Source organism: Psammomys obesus, unplaced genomic scaffold, assembly GCF_907164565.1.
Source record: "Psammomys obesus unplaced genomic scaffold, mPsaObe1.curated_primary_1811, whole genome shotgun sequence".
Classification (NCBI taxonomy): domain Eukaryota; kingdom Metazoa; phylum Chordata; class Mammalia; order Rodentia; family Muridae; genus Psammomys; species Psammomys obesus.
In genome coordinates this window covers 12,573,057-12,591,346 of record NW_026586550.1, presented here as the reverse complement: position 1 = coordinate 12,591,346, position 18,290 = coordinate 12,573,057, and the positions used below count along the sequence as shown (strand labels likewise).

At 44.7% G+C, this 18,290-nt stretch overlaps 1 protein-coding gene across 1 annotated transcript in view; it reads left to right on the top strand.

Moving 5' to 3' along the window:
- Dennd11 (DENN domain containing 11) overlaps nt 1–18,231 on the top strand; it is a 35,819-nt gene extending 17,588 nt beyond the window's left edge. The window contains exons 4-9 of the mRNA XM_055602119.1: nt 2,962–3,115; nt 8,828–8,966; nt 10,185–10,316; nt 10,453–10,603; nt 11,317–11,385; nt 12,877–18,231. Of these exons, the coding sequence (XP_055458094.1) occupies nt 2,962–3,115; nt 8,828–8,966; nt 10,185–10,316; nt 10,453–10,603; nt 11,317–11,385; nt 12,877–13,072 (841 nt within the window). The 3' untranslated portion in view covers nt 13,073–18,231. The remainder of the gene's footprint in view (nt 1–2,961; nt 3,116–8,827; nt 8,967–10,184; nt 10,317–10,452; nt 10,604–11,316; nt 11,386–12,876) is intronic.
- Nucleotides 18,232–18,290: the final 59 nt, after the last annotated feature.

The following is an 18,290-nucleotide window of genomic DNA, read 5'->3' as shown; positions in this document are numbered from 1 at the left end:
TTTGACCTTTACCTATTTCCCAGCAGAGTACCTGCAAGGCACTGTCTTCTCAGAACAGCCAGACAGACCTGAGCCACAAAGGATTTCCTGTCCAGCCCAGGAGCTTTTCTGAGAATGGCAGCAGTTGCTCTAAACGCTTGTGTTTGCTTATCACTACTAACACACGGCTGCCTCCTGAATCAGAGCTTTTCAGACCCTAAATTAGAGAGAGGCACTTTTCTTGTAATTGTTTTCTAAACTTTTCTTTGGGAGGAGGCAAGGTCCCACTGTGTAGTCCAGACTGACCTTGAATTTGTGATTCTCCTGCCAAGTTCTTGGCTTATAGGTATTCACTGTCACATACACACAGCTAAGTACAATGATGATGCAAACATTTCTGTTTTTAATACAAATTTGTCCAGAAAGTCTCCTTCCATCATCTTGTCACTGAGTGCTGGAAGTCACTCTGGGTTGGCAGTGACAGAAAACAGCTGCCAACAGCTGCTCCTTTGTCAGTGGTGATTCTGAGCATGGTGAGTTACAACTTGGAGTAGGTCTCGTGGTAGGTTGGTGGGAGGGAGGAATAGGGATTTCCTATTTGTAATCAGTGTTTTTTCAGCCATAATTAGCAATGTGTCTCTTTTTCTCTGAAGCTTGTTTCTCATTGTTTGGTCTTTACTCTAAGAAACCAGGGTTGAGAGTGGTTTGGATATTTTTATTCATCCTTATATTAATTTGCTGAAACTGGGTAACAGTATCTGTAATTAGATGAACGAATCTGATTGTCTCATTGTTCTGGGGCCTTAAGAGTTAAAAATCTCCATGCATGGTCCTTGTTTGGAATATCGATCTCAGAAAAGACTCCTGTGCCCAGATTGTTTGGTTCTGTTGCTCTCCTTGTGGAGCTCCTGTTCCCTCCAGGTCTTTCTATCTCCCCCTTCTTTCATAAGATTCCCTGCACTCTGCCCAAAGTTTGGCTATCAATCTCAGGATATGTTTTAATACCCTACTGGGTAGAGTCTTTCAGAGGCCCTCTGTAATAGGCTTCTGTCCTGTTCCCCATTCTGTCTCATTTGTCTTTCTGAATGAAGATTGAGCATCTTACCCAGGGTCCTCCTTCTTGATTAGCTTCCATAGGTGTACAGATTTTAGTATGGCTATCGTATATTAAATGTCTAATATCCACTTATAAGTGAGTATATACCATGTGTCTCTTTCTGCTACTGGGACACCTCACTCAGGATGGTCTTTTCTAGATCCCACCATTTGCCTGAAAATTTCATGATTTCTTTGTTTTGTTTTATACTTTTTTTCTTTATTAATTACACTTTATTCACTTTGTACCCCCCCCCCCCGTGGTTCCCTCCCGATTTCTTTGTTTTTAATTGCTGAGTAGTATTTCATGTGTAATTGTACCACAATTTCTGTGTTCATTCCTCAACTGAGGAACATCTGGGTTGTTTCCAGCTTCTGGCTTTTACTAATAAAGCTGCTACGAACATGATTGAGCAAATGTCCTTGTTGTATACTTGAGCATCTTTTGGGTATATGCCTAGGAGTGGTATAGCTGGATCTTGAGGTAGCATTATTCCTAATTGTCTGAGAAAGAGCCAGATTTATTTCCAAAGTGGTTGTACAAGTTTACATTCCCACCAACAATGAAGTAGGGTTCCTCTTTCTCCACATCCAGCATGTGTTGTCACTTGAATTTTTTATCTTAGACATTCTGATGGGTATAAGGTGAAATCTCAGGGTCGTTTTGATTTACATTTGTCTGATGACTAAGGATGTTGAGCACAGATGTAGCCCATGGCAGCTTAGTGTCCAAGAGGTTCCCCAGTAATAGGAACAGGGACCGTCTCTGACATGAACTCATGGGCTGCCTCTTTGATCACCTCCACCTGAGGGGAGTCCACAGAGGAAGACAAAGAAGCCAGTCCTGATGAAACCTGATAGATTAGGGTCATATGGAAAGGGAGGAGGACCTCCGTTATCATTGGACTGGGGGAGGGGCATAGGAGAAGAAGAGGGAGGGAAAGTGGGATTGGGAAGAGATAGGCGAGGGCACTACAGCTGGAACACAAAGTGAATAAACTGTAATTAATAAAAATAAAATAAAAATTAAGAAAAGAGTCAAAACTCAAGTTGTCAGTATCAGGGCCACTCCCCACATGTCTCTTGGCCCCGTGCTTTGCTGCAGTCTCTGGGTACTTTGGTATCAGCATCACCTCAGAGTTTGCTTTCATCTCCACATGTCTACCCCATGCCTCTGTATGTGTGTGTATGCACACATACACACGAGCATGCGTGTGATTTCTCCTTTTTAAGTCACCCAGAATCAAGGTTCCCTCAAAAGACCTTTCTTTAACCCAAATGCCTCCTAAGATTCAAATAAAGCCACCTTCTCAGGTGGCTGAGATGAAGGCCAAGATTCCAGTGTATCTTTAGGGAGGGAATAAAGTCAGCCTCTAACATTCCTATTAAACATAAAACCTTGACCTGGAGGCAGGTCATTCTCTTGATCTGAGGGTCAGTTGACCAGGCTTTTAGCCTGAGCAGAGGATGTAAGTAGAAGACCTCAGTGGCCTTCAGCCATAACTGTTTTCCTCTCTTTGAGACACTGAGGGCTCAGCTTCTCTCTGTTCCATTATAATAGCACACGCATGCTCGAGTTCTATACACAGCAAAGCAGCCATAGGCAGGGTCTTCCAGATTATCTCATCTCATAATAAGCAGTGCTCCAGAGCAGCACATATGACCTGCATCAGAGCTCGCTCAAGAAGTAGATGCTAGACACAGTCTGCTCATTCTAAACGTTGGTGCCATTGAGAAGTTTCAGGCCTCATGTTGGAACTTTGTATAAAGATCTTCTCAACAGTAATGGAGACAGGACGGTAACCCCTGGGGCAGATGTTCTGAGTGCATCTGGGTAGAGACACAGTTATGCTGGGTGCTGCTGCTCACTGTGCGTGTGTTACACAGACACCAGCTGGAGATGCCGGGACACTACTCTCATCTGGCTGCTTTCTATGAAGACAAGAAAGGGGTGCTCCATGCGGGCCCTGGGAGGGGTAGCAGCTTGCCACCCGTCTACTGGCTGCCTTCTATCCACCGCTACATGTATCCTGAGATGAAGGTGAGGTTGGCTATTCTCTCATGTGTCATTATAGGTTCGTTTTTAAGTGACAAAGAAAGTATCCCTCAGCCTTGTACAGAATTCTGCTTCTCACATTATTAGGTTCATTTAAAACATAAAGCACATTACCTTAGACAATAAAGTTGTCTGAAGCCTTCCATAGTCAGAGCACAAAGCCACATCTGCTGAGCTACTCGAGTTGATTCCTAGGAAGATGCTTTTGATTGTGGTGCTTTCTTCTGCTATTGTAAAGCCAAATAACTAAAGATGAAGAGCTTGAAGAACAGACATGGTATTTCTTAGCTCTGTTATTTTTGGCATTATTTTATTTGGAATTTTTGTAGCATCCTTTGCATTTGTACTTGCATGTCTGTTTAACATCAAGAAATCTGGCCATGCAGTAGGTGTTTAGAAGATACGAAAGGGTGTCAGAATATGAATCTCGCTTTTTATTCCTTCTCCTGTGTTTGAGCACAAGATTCTTCAGTGAAGCTTAGGACTCCTCTTGTAAAAAAAAGAATGCATGAGTTTATGGGAGAAGGTATCTTGGGATATTTCTTAGTTAGAGTTTCTGTTGCTGTGTAGACCTACCATGACCATAGCAACTCTTAAAAAGGAAGACATTTAATTGGGGATGGCTTATAGTTCAGAGGTTCAGTCCATTATCATAGTGGCAGTAAGCATGGCAGCATGCAGGCAGACACAGCACTGCGGAAGGAGCCAAGAGGTCTACATCTGGACCAGCAGGCAGCAGGAAGAGAAAGAGATACCCTGGGCCTGAAGAGACAGTGGAGCTTCTGAAACCTCAAAACCTACCTCTCGTGATATACTTCACCCAATACCTCCTAGTAGTGTCACTTCCTATGAGCCTGTGGGGACATTTTCATTCAAACCACCACAGAGCAGAAGTTGCTCACTAAAGCAATTGGCTATGTAGAAAAGAAGTGGTGCGAATTCCAGACCTGTTGGCCAGGGGCTGAAGGAATGATCCTATTGCCTTAGCATAGCCATGAGTTGGGCGTTATGCTAATGTATCAGTACCTGTTGCAACACTCTTGTAAGATTTAAAGAAAAGTTTGTTTGTTTGTTTGTTTTGCTATTTTATTCCTTGTTTTCTATTTAAAGCAATTGAAGCTTATCAATGAATGGTTCAATGACTTTTTTTAAGAGACAGGAACAAGCCAGGTACAGTGACCCACGCTTATAATCCCAGTACTCAGGGAGGCAGAGGCAGGTGATTCTCTGTGAGTTCAAAGTTAGCCTGGTCTACAAAGTGAGTCCAGGACAGCCAAGGTTACACAGAGAAACCCTGTCTCAAACAAACAAACAAACAAACAAACAAACAAGGACAGGCAGAACCTAAATCCAGGATTCGGCCAAAGCCAGTGTTCACGCCCAGCCCTACTTCACTGCTTTTGCAGTGATATGGACAAGAGGACACAGACATGCTGTCTTTGGTCAAGAACAAATTACTTAAATGAGATTGAATGTTTATGTCATTTGACCATAAGGAAAAAATAAGGAATAAGATTTTATCAGCAAAACAGATTAAGTTAGGTATTTGAAACTAATTCAAGAGAGGTAGTCAGTGGAACAGGAGTCAGAAGGCTGAAGGAGCCAGCAGAGAACAGAGTAACCTCGCATATTAGTATTCTCAGACAACAGTTTCCACCCTGGATTTTGCTAGCTATTGCTGCCTAACAAATCACCCAAGATTAAAGGCATTCAGTAGTGCATGTGTATGGCCCCACAGTTTCTGTGAGGAGGACTCCAGTCATGGCTTAGCTGAACCCTAGATTTAGGATCTGATACGAGGTTTCAGTTAAGGTTCTAGCCAGGACCAGAGTCCAAGCACAAGGCCCAACTGGGCAAGAACCTATTTTTCCAAACTCTGTAATGACAGTTACTGGATCAAGTTCTTAAGGGAAGCTACAGGGGACTCTCCAGCTTGGCAGTTTGTTTCATCAAGGTCAGCAAAAAGAGACTATTAGCATGATTAAGTCAGAACTCCCAGAACCTAATCAGGTAAAACCAACTTCCTCAAGAGGAAGAGAGGATTGCACAAAGCTGTAAATGCCAAGGCCATGGGGGTTACTTAGATGCTGCTTGTCATATGTAGGGCTGGGGCACAAGGAAAAATTACATCGGGAAGTGGGGCTCTTGCATAGCCTCTGCTTAGATCTCTGAGGGAAGCACTGTGCCTCTGAGGCCAGTATGTGGTGCAGCTTATGCTGAGAGAGGCTGGAAGCTGGTTTGAGAGTGCTCACTGCTGCTGGTGAAGTACTAACAACAGCTAGACACCGAGGGAAGTCCTCCCTTCCTCCTTTCTTCAGCCTGAAGTCATGGCTTCCCGTTAGCACAACTAACAAGAGAGTGGGTGTCCAGAGACTCCTGACACTGATGAGTGAGAGACAGTTGGCCAGGGGCACAGGCTGATCAGGATTTGATCTGAACACTGCCAGCGCCTTTTTCTTCTGAAGGAAGTTACTCAGCTATCACCAAACTCAGGGGAAGGAGGCCAGCATTTGACCTGGATATTCCTGGCTTCCTCTTCCCATAGACAAGGAGGGACAAAAGGAGAGGAAGATAATTGCCACGCACTTTTAACCAATTAAAGGCAACTTACTAACAAACCTGTCAGACCCTCAGATATGGGGGAAAGGTACTTACATAGGCTGAAGATGTGGGGGGTTTTCTTCAGAAGACAGTGTGTCAGCAATTAAAATTAACAATAAATGTTCCTTTTGTTTCAGCAGCCCCACTGCTGGGCTCTGCCCTTTAGATATGAGAACACCAGAATGATATATAAGACTATGTAATTCAATAGTGTTCAGGCAGTAGACAACTAGAATGTTCATATAGTAAATAGTCATCGTGAGTAATAAATCAGAGCCTAAGATGACAGAAAAGTTTTACTAGGTCTATTTTGTGGAAGGGTAGCAAGGGCAGAAAACTTCCTACTATGATCCCACTTTGTTGAACAACCACAAATCATAATATTACGTATTATGTGTATTTTCTATAAATATACATACACATATTGTCTGTGAAGAAAGAAGAACCAGTGAACATATATTTGGTTATTGATGTATATGTGGCCTGAGAGCAACGTGAAGTATGGAGAGTTGGGGAGGGCAGTGCTTCTGTGTGTATCCCAGGGTCAGCTCAGGCAAAATGACAGTAGAAGTGGCCTACAAGTAGCCCTGTGTGCGTAGTTCTCTATCTGCAGAGTCAAGCAACACATCTGCATGAACACATACACACTTTTTCCTCATTATTCTGCAAACAGTGCTATGGAATGATTTACATAGCATTATAGGGTATTAGGTATATCAGTAACTAAAGGTGAGTTAAAGTATATGGGACTAACTGTGTATGTTACATGCTAGCATTTTATTTTTCATTGTATATAAGAGATCAAGTAGCCACAGGCCTCGGTATCTGGGGAGTGGGTCTTGGAAAGCAGTCCTCCGTGGATTCTTACCATATATGCCATGACTGAATTTGGTTTTTATGGAAGATCATATACATGTTCACAGTGGGAAATGTTTATTGTTCGCAGTAAAAGCTGCAGAGAAACAAGCTCAGAAAATAGACACTTTTAAATCAAAGTGAGAGAAACATTTGTCTCACTGTGTGGCCGAGCAGTGCACAGCGCAGAAGGGTATGAGATCTGTGACTAAACTCCAGAAGATGGGACACCCTTGGTGGCTCTCCGTGGCATAACCCTGTGAATGGGACCTGAGGCAGTGGCATTCCCTCAGCTCCAGGCATATATATACATGCATCCTTCTGCCAAAATGGTCTCCTTTGGACTCACTCGTTATGTTGCAGCTTAGATGTCACTTCCTTCAGGAAGGCTTCACCATCTACCAGAATGCAATCAAGCACCTTCCCAATGGTTGTTCTCCTTCTCCACCATGCTGTCTCCTCAGGCTGTATTCTAGTTGCTTTTGACTTGCTTTGCTCACCAGTTAAATGTCAAAGTCAGTGCTCAAGTGTCTTTATTCACTGTTGGAACTAGAATACATAGTACTTGGGCACAGAGTAATCACTTAGGAGATAGTTCTTAAGTTTAATGGATATGTGCATCTATGAATGAGCAAATAAGTGAGACGATTAAAGAATTTAGGATAAATAATTTATTCTAGGGCACACTTGCACAAGCCCCATCAGACCTGTGTGCAGTGCGTGCACATACATGTCAAAGGCCCAAAGACGGCCAAAGGAAGGGTGGGAAGAACGGGGTGTGCCCTGCTTCCCTTCTTGTCTGTGTGCTGTTTGGCTCGATAGAAGACAGTGACTTAAGAGACCTGACCAGCCTTGCTCACCTGGGTTCCTCTCTTCCTGGTGACTGAAGTACAGAGGAACTAGGCCAAGAGTCACAGTGGACATGCTCAGTGGAGGGGTCTTTGTATGTAGCATGGGGCTGGGGAATCATGGTGTCAGGGTGGAGAGGAAAATTCCTCTCCCAGGTAGCCCAGTTGAACGTTTGGAGATTGGGGACAACCAGTGGAGGCAGAACGCAGGTGCCACCCCAGGGCTGGCCTAGTACGTGGGTTCCCCCCTTAACAGCTTTCAGCCTGTTAAACTCAGTGTATACTTTAGGGTAGCCGCCTGTCTCCAGACCTCTGGCCCACTTTTCTTATGGCAGATGAATTCTTATGCCAACAGCTAAGCATCAGAATGGCTTTCTGAAGTACTCATGGGCTTCTAATTTGAAGTCCCTATTCTGCCAATGATACTGGGCTTCTCTATGCCTCTTGGCTGTTCCTAGCTATAAGTCCTTCATGTTTTGGCTCAGGTGATCCCAAGCAGGGTGAGGTAACCCATGGTCTGGTCTCCCCGTTTTACAGACTAGGAAAGCAGACTGGAAACATTGGCTCACTTTCCCAGACTTCCCTGTTAGTGAATGACAGAGGCAGGAGTGCAGTTTCTCAGGCTTATGGTCTAAGCCCTTCTGAACTCATCTCACAGTATTTCCAGAAGGTAGGCCTCAGGGAAGGGGGCTCCCTGCCATTAGAATTCCAAGGAAGTTGCTTAGAGTTGAAGTATTCCAGAGGTAGTCATGAGACCCTTAGACCCTGCCTGTAACTACTGCCGATACCTTGCTGTGCACAGGAGAGTCCCCAGTCACTGCATATTTCAGACTGTTCGCTCATCATTTTGTTGTTTATTTGCTGTGTTTTTGTGTTGAAAGTATGCTGTATCTTCAAGGGTAGTTGTATGTGTGTACCTGTCATACAAAAGGCACGCACGTAAGCATGCACACACACACACACACACACACACACACACACACACACAGAGTCAGAAGAGAGCTTGGATCAGGAGCTGCAGGTGTTTGTGGGATGCTGTTATGTGGGTGCTGTAATCTGAACTCCTGTTATCATGATTGTACAGTCAGCATGCTGAATCACCAAGCTAGCTCTCTTTTTAAATAATAACATTAAGCTCTTTTCTCTGTGTTTCTCTCCAGAATAAAGCGTTTATAGTCTTAAATTCAAACTCCATTCTGTCAGGGGAGCTGATACATCAGAGAAATCTGGTTTAAAGGAAATATTAAAGCACCAGATAACCGTTTTGTTGTGGAAGCAATTCTCTCTTAATGCTTGATTTTGGTATTTTGGTATATTTGGTATTTGTTTTTATGGAAGGTGATTTCACAGTGGTGACCTCTAACAAGCTGTCCCCCTGCCCTTATGTTTCCAGATCACACACCCGGCTGGCTGCATGTCTCAGTTCATTAAGTTCTTTGGAGAACAGATCCTCATTCTCTGGAAGTTTGCCTTACTCCGGAAGCGCATTCTGATATTTTCTCCCCCACCCGTGGGCGTCGTGTGTTACAGAGGTAACCAAAAGCCCAAGTGAGGGGCTTGGCCCAGTTGCCCAGCACATATGCTCTAGTCCATCAGTTGTTCAAGTTTAGAAGAGTACAGGCCATATCATTGGGATCAAGGCTCTGATTAGATTTGGATTTTAGAATGTGGCATCGAGGCAATGGATGGGGTGTCACATTAGTGTCTCGGGAAGAGATAAGGGTCTGGGTTGAAGCAGAGATGATGGACTTTAGGTAAGAGGTAAGCTGAGTCAGGTTGTCTGAAGTATGCAGGGGCATAGTTGAAGCAGAATCTAGGATGACAAGGATGGTGGGGCCACCAGAATGGGGAACCAAGGAGTGGTGAGGAGTTGGCTTAGTGGTGGGGTAACTTGGGACTTGATGGTGTGCAGTGCTTAAGACACTTCTAGGGAGGTGTACATCGGACACTTGTATGGTTGTGTCAGGACCTCTGGGGAATAGTTGGGTTTGAAAAGAAGGTTTGAGAGAGACATAAAGCCTGTCTGATAATCTTGGGATGAAGGCATCACATGGAGAGAGTGTGAGAAATGAAGGTGTCAGGTAATAGTGGTAAAGGGACAGGAGACTGAGGGAAACCATGGAAAAAGGAGGAGTGGAGGATGGGAGGCTCCAGGAAGCCAGAGCCTTGAGGAGGAAGGCCAGTCAGGTCGGTAAGAGAAATTGCTGATGAGAACTTTAGGATATCAGGTTCTGCAGTGGGGTCCCCAAAGATTTTCCTAGACCACCTGGTTACAGGATAGGTAGCACAAACAAAGCCTTCCCTACCTTCAGAGGCAACTTCTCCTTGAGTCTGGGAATTAATAAAAGGCTTGTTTGGGCTCATGGTTCTGAACATCCAAGAGAATGATGCTGGCATTTGGTCAGCCATTGAAGGCCTCCTGGTAGAAGAGACCATAGATGAAAGAGCAGCATGGTGGAGGAAGCAGACTCACTTTATAATATGCTTTAGAGATAACTGACTCAGTGTCTCCAGACTACATTAAGCTTTTTATAAGGGTGGTGCCTCTGTGACCTAATTCCATCTACATCTACATCTCTTAATGATTTTACATTGAGGACCAAGCCTCAATATGGGGTTTGGCAAGAACAAACAACAGAATGTAGCAGTTTCCATGTAGGTCAACTGTTCTGAGGTATTGGCCCACTTGGTTTGGGTGGAGGAGAGGGAACAGAAGGAAACTTCCTCACTTCTGTCATTCTCCCTTACAGTGTACTGTTGCTGCTGTCTGGCCAATGTCTCACTGCCTGGCATTGGGGGCACTATCCCTGAGTCCAAGCCTTTCTTCTATGTGAACGTGGCTGACATTGAGAGCCTGGAAGTTGAAGTGTCCTATGTAGCCTGTGAGTATGGGGCCCTCCTCTGCTCTCTCTCTGTCCAAACCCTTCTCCTCTCAGAAATAGGCTCTTGATTCTGTAGTAGGGTTGGGCTGGATTTGTGGCCCCTCGGTTCTTACCTCATTGGCCCTGGGCTCCACAGGCACCACAGAGAAGATATTTGAGGAGAAGCGGGAGTTGTATGACGTCTACGTGGACAACCAGAATGTAAAGACGCACCATGACCACCTGCAGCCCCTGCTGAAGATCAACAGCGCGGACAGGGAGAAATACCGTCGGCTCAATGAGCAGAGGTGAGACAGCCAGTCTACCATATCCGTGCCATGTGTGCAGCTCGGGCCAGGACTGTGCAAAAAGGACCAGGGACTTGAAGGGCAGTCAGAAGCACCACCCTAATTAGGATGGTCCTGTGAAATCTATGAAAAGCCTACTCTGCCACCACTACCCTCGAGCTTTCCTAACCACTGGAAATCAAGGGAGGTCTGTGCCTGAGAAGGCTGACGTCTCTCCATGCTGCCCTCACTGCAGGGTAGCAGACACGCATGGTGGTGACTGATGGGCTTGAGAATCTGAATCCCTGTGAAAGAAGTGAAGGAACACACTAACTTTTAGAAATACCCCAAAAGACCTTGCTGCGATTTGCCTGCATATGTTTGAAATGGCTATTCACCAAGCGTCTACACCGTATGGATCCATTCAGAAGCTTGTATGTGTACACTGTCCCATTTACTCCCAACTGTTTATCCTACAAGATAGAGTGTTAGCATACAATCCCCATTCAGGGGACAATAAGGCAGGACAATCCCTGACTAAGGGGAGACCACTGGCAAAATAGGCCATAGATCCTGGGTTTGAATCCAGGCTCTGTTCCTTCCTTTTTCTGCGTCTGGCCTTGCACCAACTCTGCTTCCGGAGAGATATGGCCATTGTTGATGCTTAGTTGCTGCCAGTCTTGGAACTGGATACAGTGACCGCTGGAGTCTGACAGTGTCCTCCCTTCCACCAGGCAGATGCTGCTGTACTCCCAGGAAGTTGAAGGAGACTACAACCCTTGTGAAGAGGACCTCTTTGTGCTGTGAGTCAGCCTGGGCATCAGCTGTGGGGCTCTGGGAATCCTTTCACTACCAACTTCTGTGGGCAACTTGCGTTCTTCCCGTGCAACCCACTGCAGTGCAGCATGTCCTTTATTGTTCTCAGGGCTCTTGAGGCTCTGTCCTTAGAGGCAACCTGAGTCTTGCAAAGCCATCAGGGTGAACCGAGAGTGGCTGAACCGAGGGTGAACTGCAAGTCCAAGAGGAAATGGGGAGGGAGGACCCTGAACATGCATCTTCTTGAACATTTGCATCCAGAATGTCACCACATAGCTGTCCACCTCTCTACCCTCTTGTCCATTATCTCTTCTGAAAAGACCAGTTTCTTGTGCTGAGTATTATGAGATCATCTGAAAATTCAACTTGTGAGTAGAGTGTAAGCTCTTTTCTCCCGATCTGGTGGCCATGGAGAGGGCCAGCTCTTATCAGTACCCATAGTACTCAGCCACAAGAAGTAGGGCAGAACTGTAATTGAAGTGGAAATAAACCTCCTGCAGAGTTCCTAGCTTTGATGAGGTCATCTCCACAGAGGTTTATCTTGTTTTTGAGTCTACTTTCTAATGCATGCACACTGTGAGCCTGGGCGACACACAGTCTTGGTAAGCCATTTTGGTGTGTCTGTAGAAGCCCCACAATGCCATCCTAAGCCATGGGTCTGAATCATGCCTTTTGTGTACACTTCCTCCAGACACCCCTCCAAAGCAAACCTCCAGAGTGCCATTCTCCGTGGGCGCAGCTTGCCTCCCCATCACTGCTGGCTTCAGAACTGCCCTGGGCCTGCCCCAGCCCCTCTGAGCTCTCCCATCCTGGGAACAGCATCAGAGTGACCTAGGGTTGCAAGGCCAGCAACAGAGCCCTGTGCTTTCCAGCGAGGCTTATTGGCTGCCAATTGCAGTGCTCTAATCAGGGCTTTGAAAAAATGTGTGCTTCAGTCTCTCACTTGAAGTCTTAGTCTCAGAACTGCATTATCAGGTTCTGTGTCTTCACTCTTTTCCCCAAAGATTGCACACAGTGAGAGGGGCTGTCTTTGGAGCCTCTCCGGGAGGCTATGTTTGTTTGCTTGTTTTTCGTTTTTATCATCATGTAACTCAGGATTTATTTATAATTATGACTAAATTACAAATAACTCCCCCAGTTTCTTCTGACTTTTTTTTTTCCATTTATTTATTTAATCACTTTACAGCCTGATTGCAGCCCCCTTTCCCCAGGTAGCTATGTTTAACATAGGGAAACAGTAGAGCCACCATCTATACAGCTTTCTCTGTGATATTGCAATTCTTGCCATATGATTTCCGTGCTGACCTCATCCACATTCTAATAACCATTAAACTTTTACCTTCTTTAAAGAGTGTTAAAATTAGTTGAGGAATCTTGTAAGAACGTAATACACAGCACTGATTGGGCTCTGCATGTTTGGGTTATCTAGACAAGCTTTTTGCCTTATCTATTCTCCCTTTCCTGTTTTGGAATTGCAGGTTTTTCCTAGAACAGAACAACCGGATTTTTCAGACTCTGATGGAGGTGTCGGCTAGTCAAGACAAAACTCTAACAGCTGAGCATGCCCGAGGCATGGGACTGGATCCCCAGGGAGACAGAAGCTTCCTTATGGACCTGCTGGAGGCCTACGGCATCGATGTCATGCTGGTCATTGACAACCCCTGTTGTCCATAGGAAGAGTGACTGGACTGGTGGTGAGACACTCATGTGGGGTGACAGGAGCCTGGAGTGCACCCTAGGCCCTCCGCAGCTTCAGTTTTAATTAAGTTGACCCAAACGACTGTTTATACTTTCCAACACACGTCATTTTTGCCATTCCCTTTCTCCCCCTCGGCTCTGGGACTGTGGTGAGGCTGCCTGGGTTTTGTAGCCTTTGGTTGGACATGGGAATCTACTGTCTTCCACTGTTGCTTCTTTGGGTTTAGTCTTAAGAGTTTCATTAGTCAGAGTGACTCAAACTCTGGGATGAACTGCTCAGAAAGTCTATGTCTCTGTCCTTTGTTGCATACAAGAATGAGGTAACCATGTGTCCTAGTGTGGCCTTAGATGTTCATCTGCCTAAAAACAGAAACTAATCAAATGACCTTTCAAGGTCACCAAGTTCTAGGAGTCAGGTTGGGCTCACCTGTTTGTCATAGGGCAAGTCTGAATCTTCTCAGTTCACTGGAGTAGAGGGATCACAGAGGAGAAAAAAAGTTTCCGACAGAATGACAGGGAAAGGTTGAAAACTAGAATGAATCCCTGAAATCCTTCCTAAAGTAAGGGAATGGTAACTACAAGTTATAACATTACACAGCTCTACCCCCTCCCCATCGTATTCCATTCCCCTCGGTCAATTCTGAAGTGCTGGCCCTGGAGCTTACAAGCAAATTCATCGGACATCTGAGGCTCTTAAGGGCTGACTATCTTCTTGGACTAATACTGTTCAAACAGGTGAGGGAAGAAATCCCCAGTGTGTCTGAGAGCTCTCTGGAGGGTGGTACACAATCCTGCAGCAGATACTCCTGCTGAATTCTGAGGTGCAGCTAGGGTCCTAGCTGGTTCACTCAGAGGTCGGGGTGTGAGGTTAACAGGTCTCTTAACCAGTTTGAAACTCCCACAAGGCAGTTGTTAACCATGTTCAGAAAGCCAGTTCTAGTGCTGCTTTCGTTAATGGTTTTGAATTTTTGGTAATGATTTCTTCTCCTATGCCCTTCCTGCCTGCCTTTGTTATATGTGACCAGCTAGCTAGCCATCAAACATCCATGTTAGTAGCAAGGCTGATGTCCACAGCAGACAGAACCTCGAATGGAGGGGCCATGTCTCTTACCTCAATCTGGGTTCTTGAGGCTTGTTGCTTAACTCAAGTATTTTCACTGTAGCTCCTTGATAAAAAAAATTCAAGAGTGAAGAGATTTGTGTGTGTGAAAATGCAAATAGACACTGATGAGTCAGGGTAACATATTTTCTGTAAATATATAAAGTTTAAGGCATTGACATAAACTGTTCTAGCTAATAGATTTTTCTCAGCAATGTGGGTTTAGTCAGTGTGGTTTAAACATCTGGTAACATGTTTACAAAAAGCAAAGCTGTGCTCATTGGCTTCCGTTTCACCTGTTTTGTCTCTCTAGCTACCGTCTCTTGCAGCAGGGCCGAGCAGGGACCACGTGATGCTGATGGAGCCACCTTCCAGTGGTCTCGTAAGCTCATTCAGGGGTAGATAGCCAGATATGGGAACAGGAACAAAAGGAGGCTGCTGCTTTTGCGGGACTACAAGACTCTCATAGTTTAGAATTCAGTTTCTTGAAGAGCCCATTTCTAAGAACCTCCCTGGAGCCTTGTGCATGCCAATCCTGCTTCCTGTGTTGTAGCTGCAAGCTGAGCAGTGCTGGTCTAAAGGTAGCAAGGGTGAGAAAGCTTGTCAAGTAGAGACTGTGGGTTCTTTGTAACTAAGCAGCTGTGTTAGGTCATAGGTTCCGAGCTTAGCTGACCCCAGAGCAGAACTTCTTGTTCAGCAATTCCTTCAGTCCTTCCCTACCTTGCTGGTCCTCCTGGGGCCAGAACCTGGCTCAGGCGTCTGTGTGGCTGGACAGTGTGTATGTTAGCACCTCTGCACCCTTTGCTTCCATTTATCAGCTACAGAGTATGTCTTTAGAAGTGACCCTAGTCTATGTCACTGTGAAGTCTCACTTCATTCCAGAATGCTTCCCAAGTGGCAGTTAGCAGATACAAGCCCACATAATATGCTGTGAATTTCCTATGAAGGAAAGTAGTTTGTTCAGAACTATATAGGAACCCTCTACAGTTATGGCAAAAGCTAGGAGCCACAGGATGTGCTCTGCTGCCATCCTTGAAATATTTTCTGAACACCCACCTGCTTTTATTTGAAAGAAGTTAGTTGACACCCTTCAGAGCTTTCTGACCATCAGCAGAGATAGGCTTTTTTTTTTTTTTTTTTTACTACTGGCCTCTAGGAACAGGGCTGAAAACTCAGATGTGGGTCCTGCCACGGTGCTGGTCACCCTCATCAGATCCCTGCCTAAGCTGGCAGAACCCTTCCGGGGAGCATTAGCCCCCATTTGTACTCTGCATTAACCTGGAAGCACTTGCTGACTTGCACTGCTGGCTACTCAAGTCATTTTTGAGTTAGCAGATCTTTCCAAAGGCAGCCATCCTCAGGGGGCCTGAAATTGGGGTTTGGGGTTTGTGGACATGCACATTAAGTATAACACACTAAGCATAACAAAGCCTCATAAAGTGGATGTTTTCTGTTTTGTTAACAGATGGTCATTCCCAGCTAGTTGTTGCTTGGCTCAGAACACTTTCCTAGGAAAGAGTAAAAATAGCAGAGCCCAGTTTACAGAGAAAGGCCAAGTCATTGCTTGGTAATGAATCCTTCCCTGTGTTGGGCATGGATCCAGGCCAGTGTCAGTGTCCTACCTGGAGCCCATATGGTCCAGTCAGTTAGGAGTACAATGTGACAGGAGGCATTTGCCTCCCACACCTCCCACCCACTCCGGCTTCAGGAGAGAAGCTGGTTTCATTGCTAAGATAGAACTTAGGATAGGAACTTGAAACTTGTAACTTACCTTGACAGGAAAACCACGGGAAAGGTGAGTGACACTCAGAGTAGTGCCAAACTCTTCTTGAGAAGGACCACTTACATAATTACCTAATATATTTTAGCTAGAAGATAAAGGCAAATGAAATCGTAGCTAATTGCTGTCTTCATTCTGGTGGCAAGGGAGATGAACCTTCTCTGTCTTGAGGCACTGAAGGCTTATTGGTACAGTGAAAAGGTAAAGAGAACTCAGCCTTCACTGAGACTTTCAGGGAGACATCTCTCAAGGGTGGGGATGAATTAGCCTTCTGGTGGCAAACCAGCCTCCTAGAGACGCAGGGACTCAGGACCTGCCTTTTTCCTTAAGCTGCACAGCCAGTGAGTGGCCTGAGATGCTTTCTCTGGGTCTAGTGTGATGGTCCTTGCAGAGGTAAAAAAGGGATACAGGGGTGTGGATGGACAGAACTATAAGATAATGCTGAGTTTCACAGTGAACTTGCCTTATTATGAGAAGAGTTAGAAAACCCAAGAATATCACAGGAAGACCCAACATGCCCTCCGGGGGCTGTTGTGTTTCCATTAGGCTTCCAGGCTAGTAGACTGATTGTGAGAGCTGTCCAGCCCTCTCACTTCTCCCTCATAGCTAGTAGGTCTATGGGAGAGCTATGGGCTTACCTCAGCAGGCCCAGACTCATCCCTTCTCATTTCATGAAAACTCTTTTTTGATTCAGGTAGGGAAAGGGGAGGAGTTAAGGGCTTCTTTATACCCAAGACATGGGTTTTGACTCTTCCATTTTATTGCTAATATACCTCTGTTCCCAGGAGCTACTGAAGTACTGAGTGTTGTGGGAGGAAAAAAATAATGTGAATTAAGGTAATGTTTTTCCTACAAGAAATGGGAGTTTATTTTTTTATATCAGTGTTACTGAGTGGTGACTTGAGTACTCAAGTGTTGGAATGGAAAGGAATTGCAAAGTTATAATATAAGAAAAAATGGGCAGTTTTGTAGTTTGATAGCAGCCCAGGCTCTTAAATGTGTCACTGTCCAAGACAGTGTTTAAAGCATGAGCACAGACTCTGTGCTGTATTATTCCAGCAGCATTGCGGGAGATAAAGTCAGCTGGCCCGGGAAGAATGAGAGGGACAGTAACCTTGAGTGAAGCTCTAGGACAGAAGAGGGTAAATAGTCTTTCAATGACTACTCCCTCTTGGTAAGGGAGGGCGATGGGAATGGGAGGTAGTTTTCTAACTGGCACTTTAATTCATTTTAGCAACTGGAAGTTGGGTGATACTGTAAATTTAGAAAAGGAATAGGAATTTTCTGGTGCTATATAGAGAAATGAAGATGGGAAAAATCAAACTCTGCTTTTAACATTTAGAACTTGTTCTAGAATTTCAACATGGCACTGCCTTTCAGAACCATGGTGACTTAAATTCTGAAAGGTTTGCATTTGTAGCAGGTGCCTGCTTAGTCTGCTGAGTTTACTTTGCTTCCTAATGATTATGGGGCTCATGGGGGTAGCACAGGGTTATATAAATTGTGCTTTAAGTGGAACTGCAAAGTGAAAAGCTCATGTAGAGCAAATATGTTTAATCAACATTGTATCTGGGTAAATTAAACAAAGATATATAAAAGTTAGAAAAATGAACTTTGGGTTTGCTGTGCCCACATCAGCCACAAGAAATGGATTCTGTGCTCTGGCACTGCCAGCATGAGTGGCTGCCAGGACTTGGGACAGGGGTAAACAAAACCAATTTCTTTTATTTGCCCAAAACTTGTTGGCTAAATTTTTATATCAGTCTGAAATATAACCCTTCCTGAAAAAGAAATAGTTAGAAATAGTTGTAACCCAGGAAATATGTTTTCCTAGTTTTTTTTTTTTTTTTTTTAACATAGTGTCCCTGTTGCCTTAAATGTAAAAACCTATTTTGAGTAATAACCCCAGCATAAGAGTTATAGCAATAAGAGAACCCGGATCTATTTTTGTTTCAAGTCTTTACCTCATAGACAAAGTCAGAAGGGTAACTGGTAAGTTTTGCTCTGGGTACTACTGCAGACTGATGTATCCTCTCTCTGTGTCTTTAACCGTGTATTATTTACAGACCTGAAGGAAGCTGGACTTAACCCCGAGGCTAAGTGTAAATGTTTCTTGAATTGGTTCTTCCTGTGGTACACTTTAACACCCGTGTATGTCATATCTGTATATATCTGAACCAAGTTATGTGCAGAGCTTGATAATAACTATATTTACAAAAAAACATTTTTACAATTAAAGTTCACATTTTAACATGAGCCTGTGTGCTGTGATCCTTTACCTGTAGTTTTTGGTAGGAAGGAATGATGATGACCCA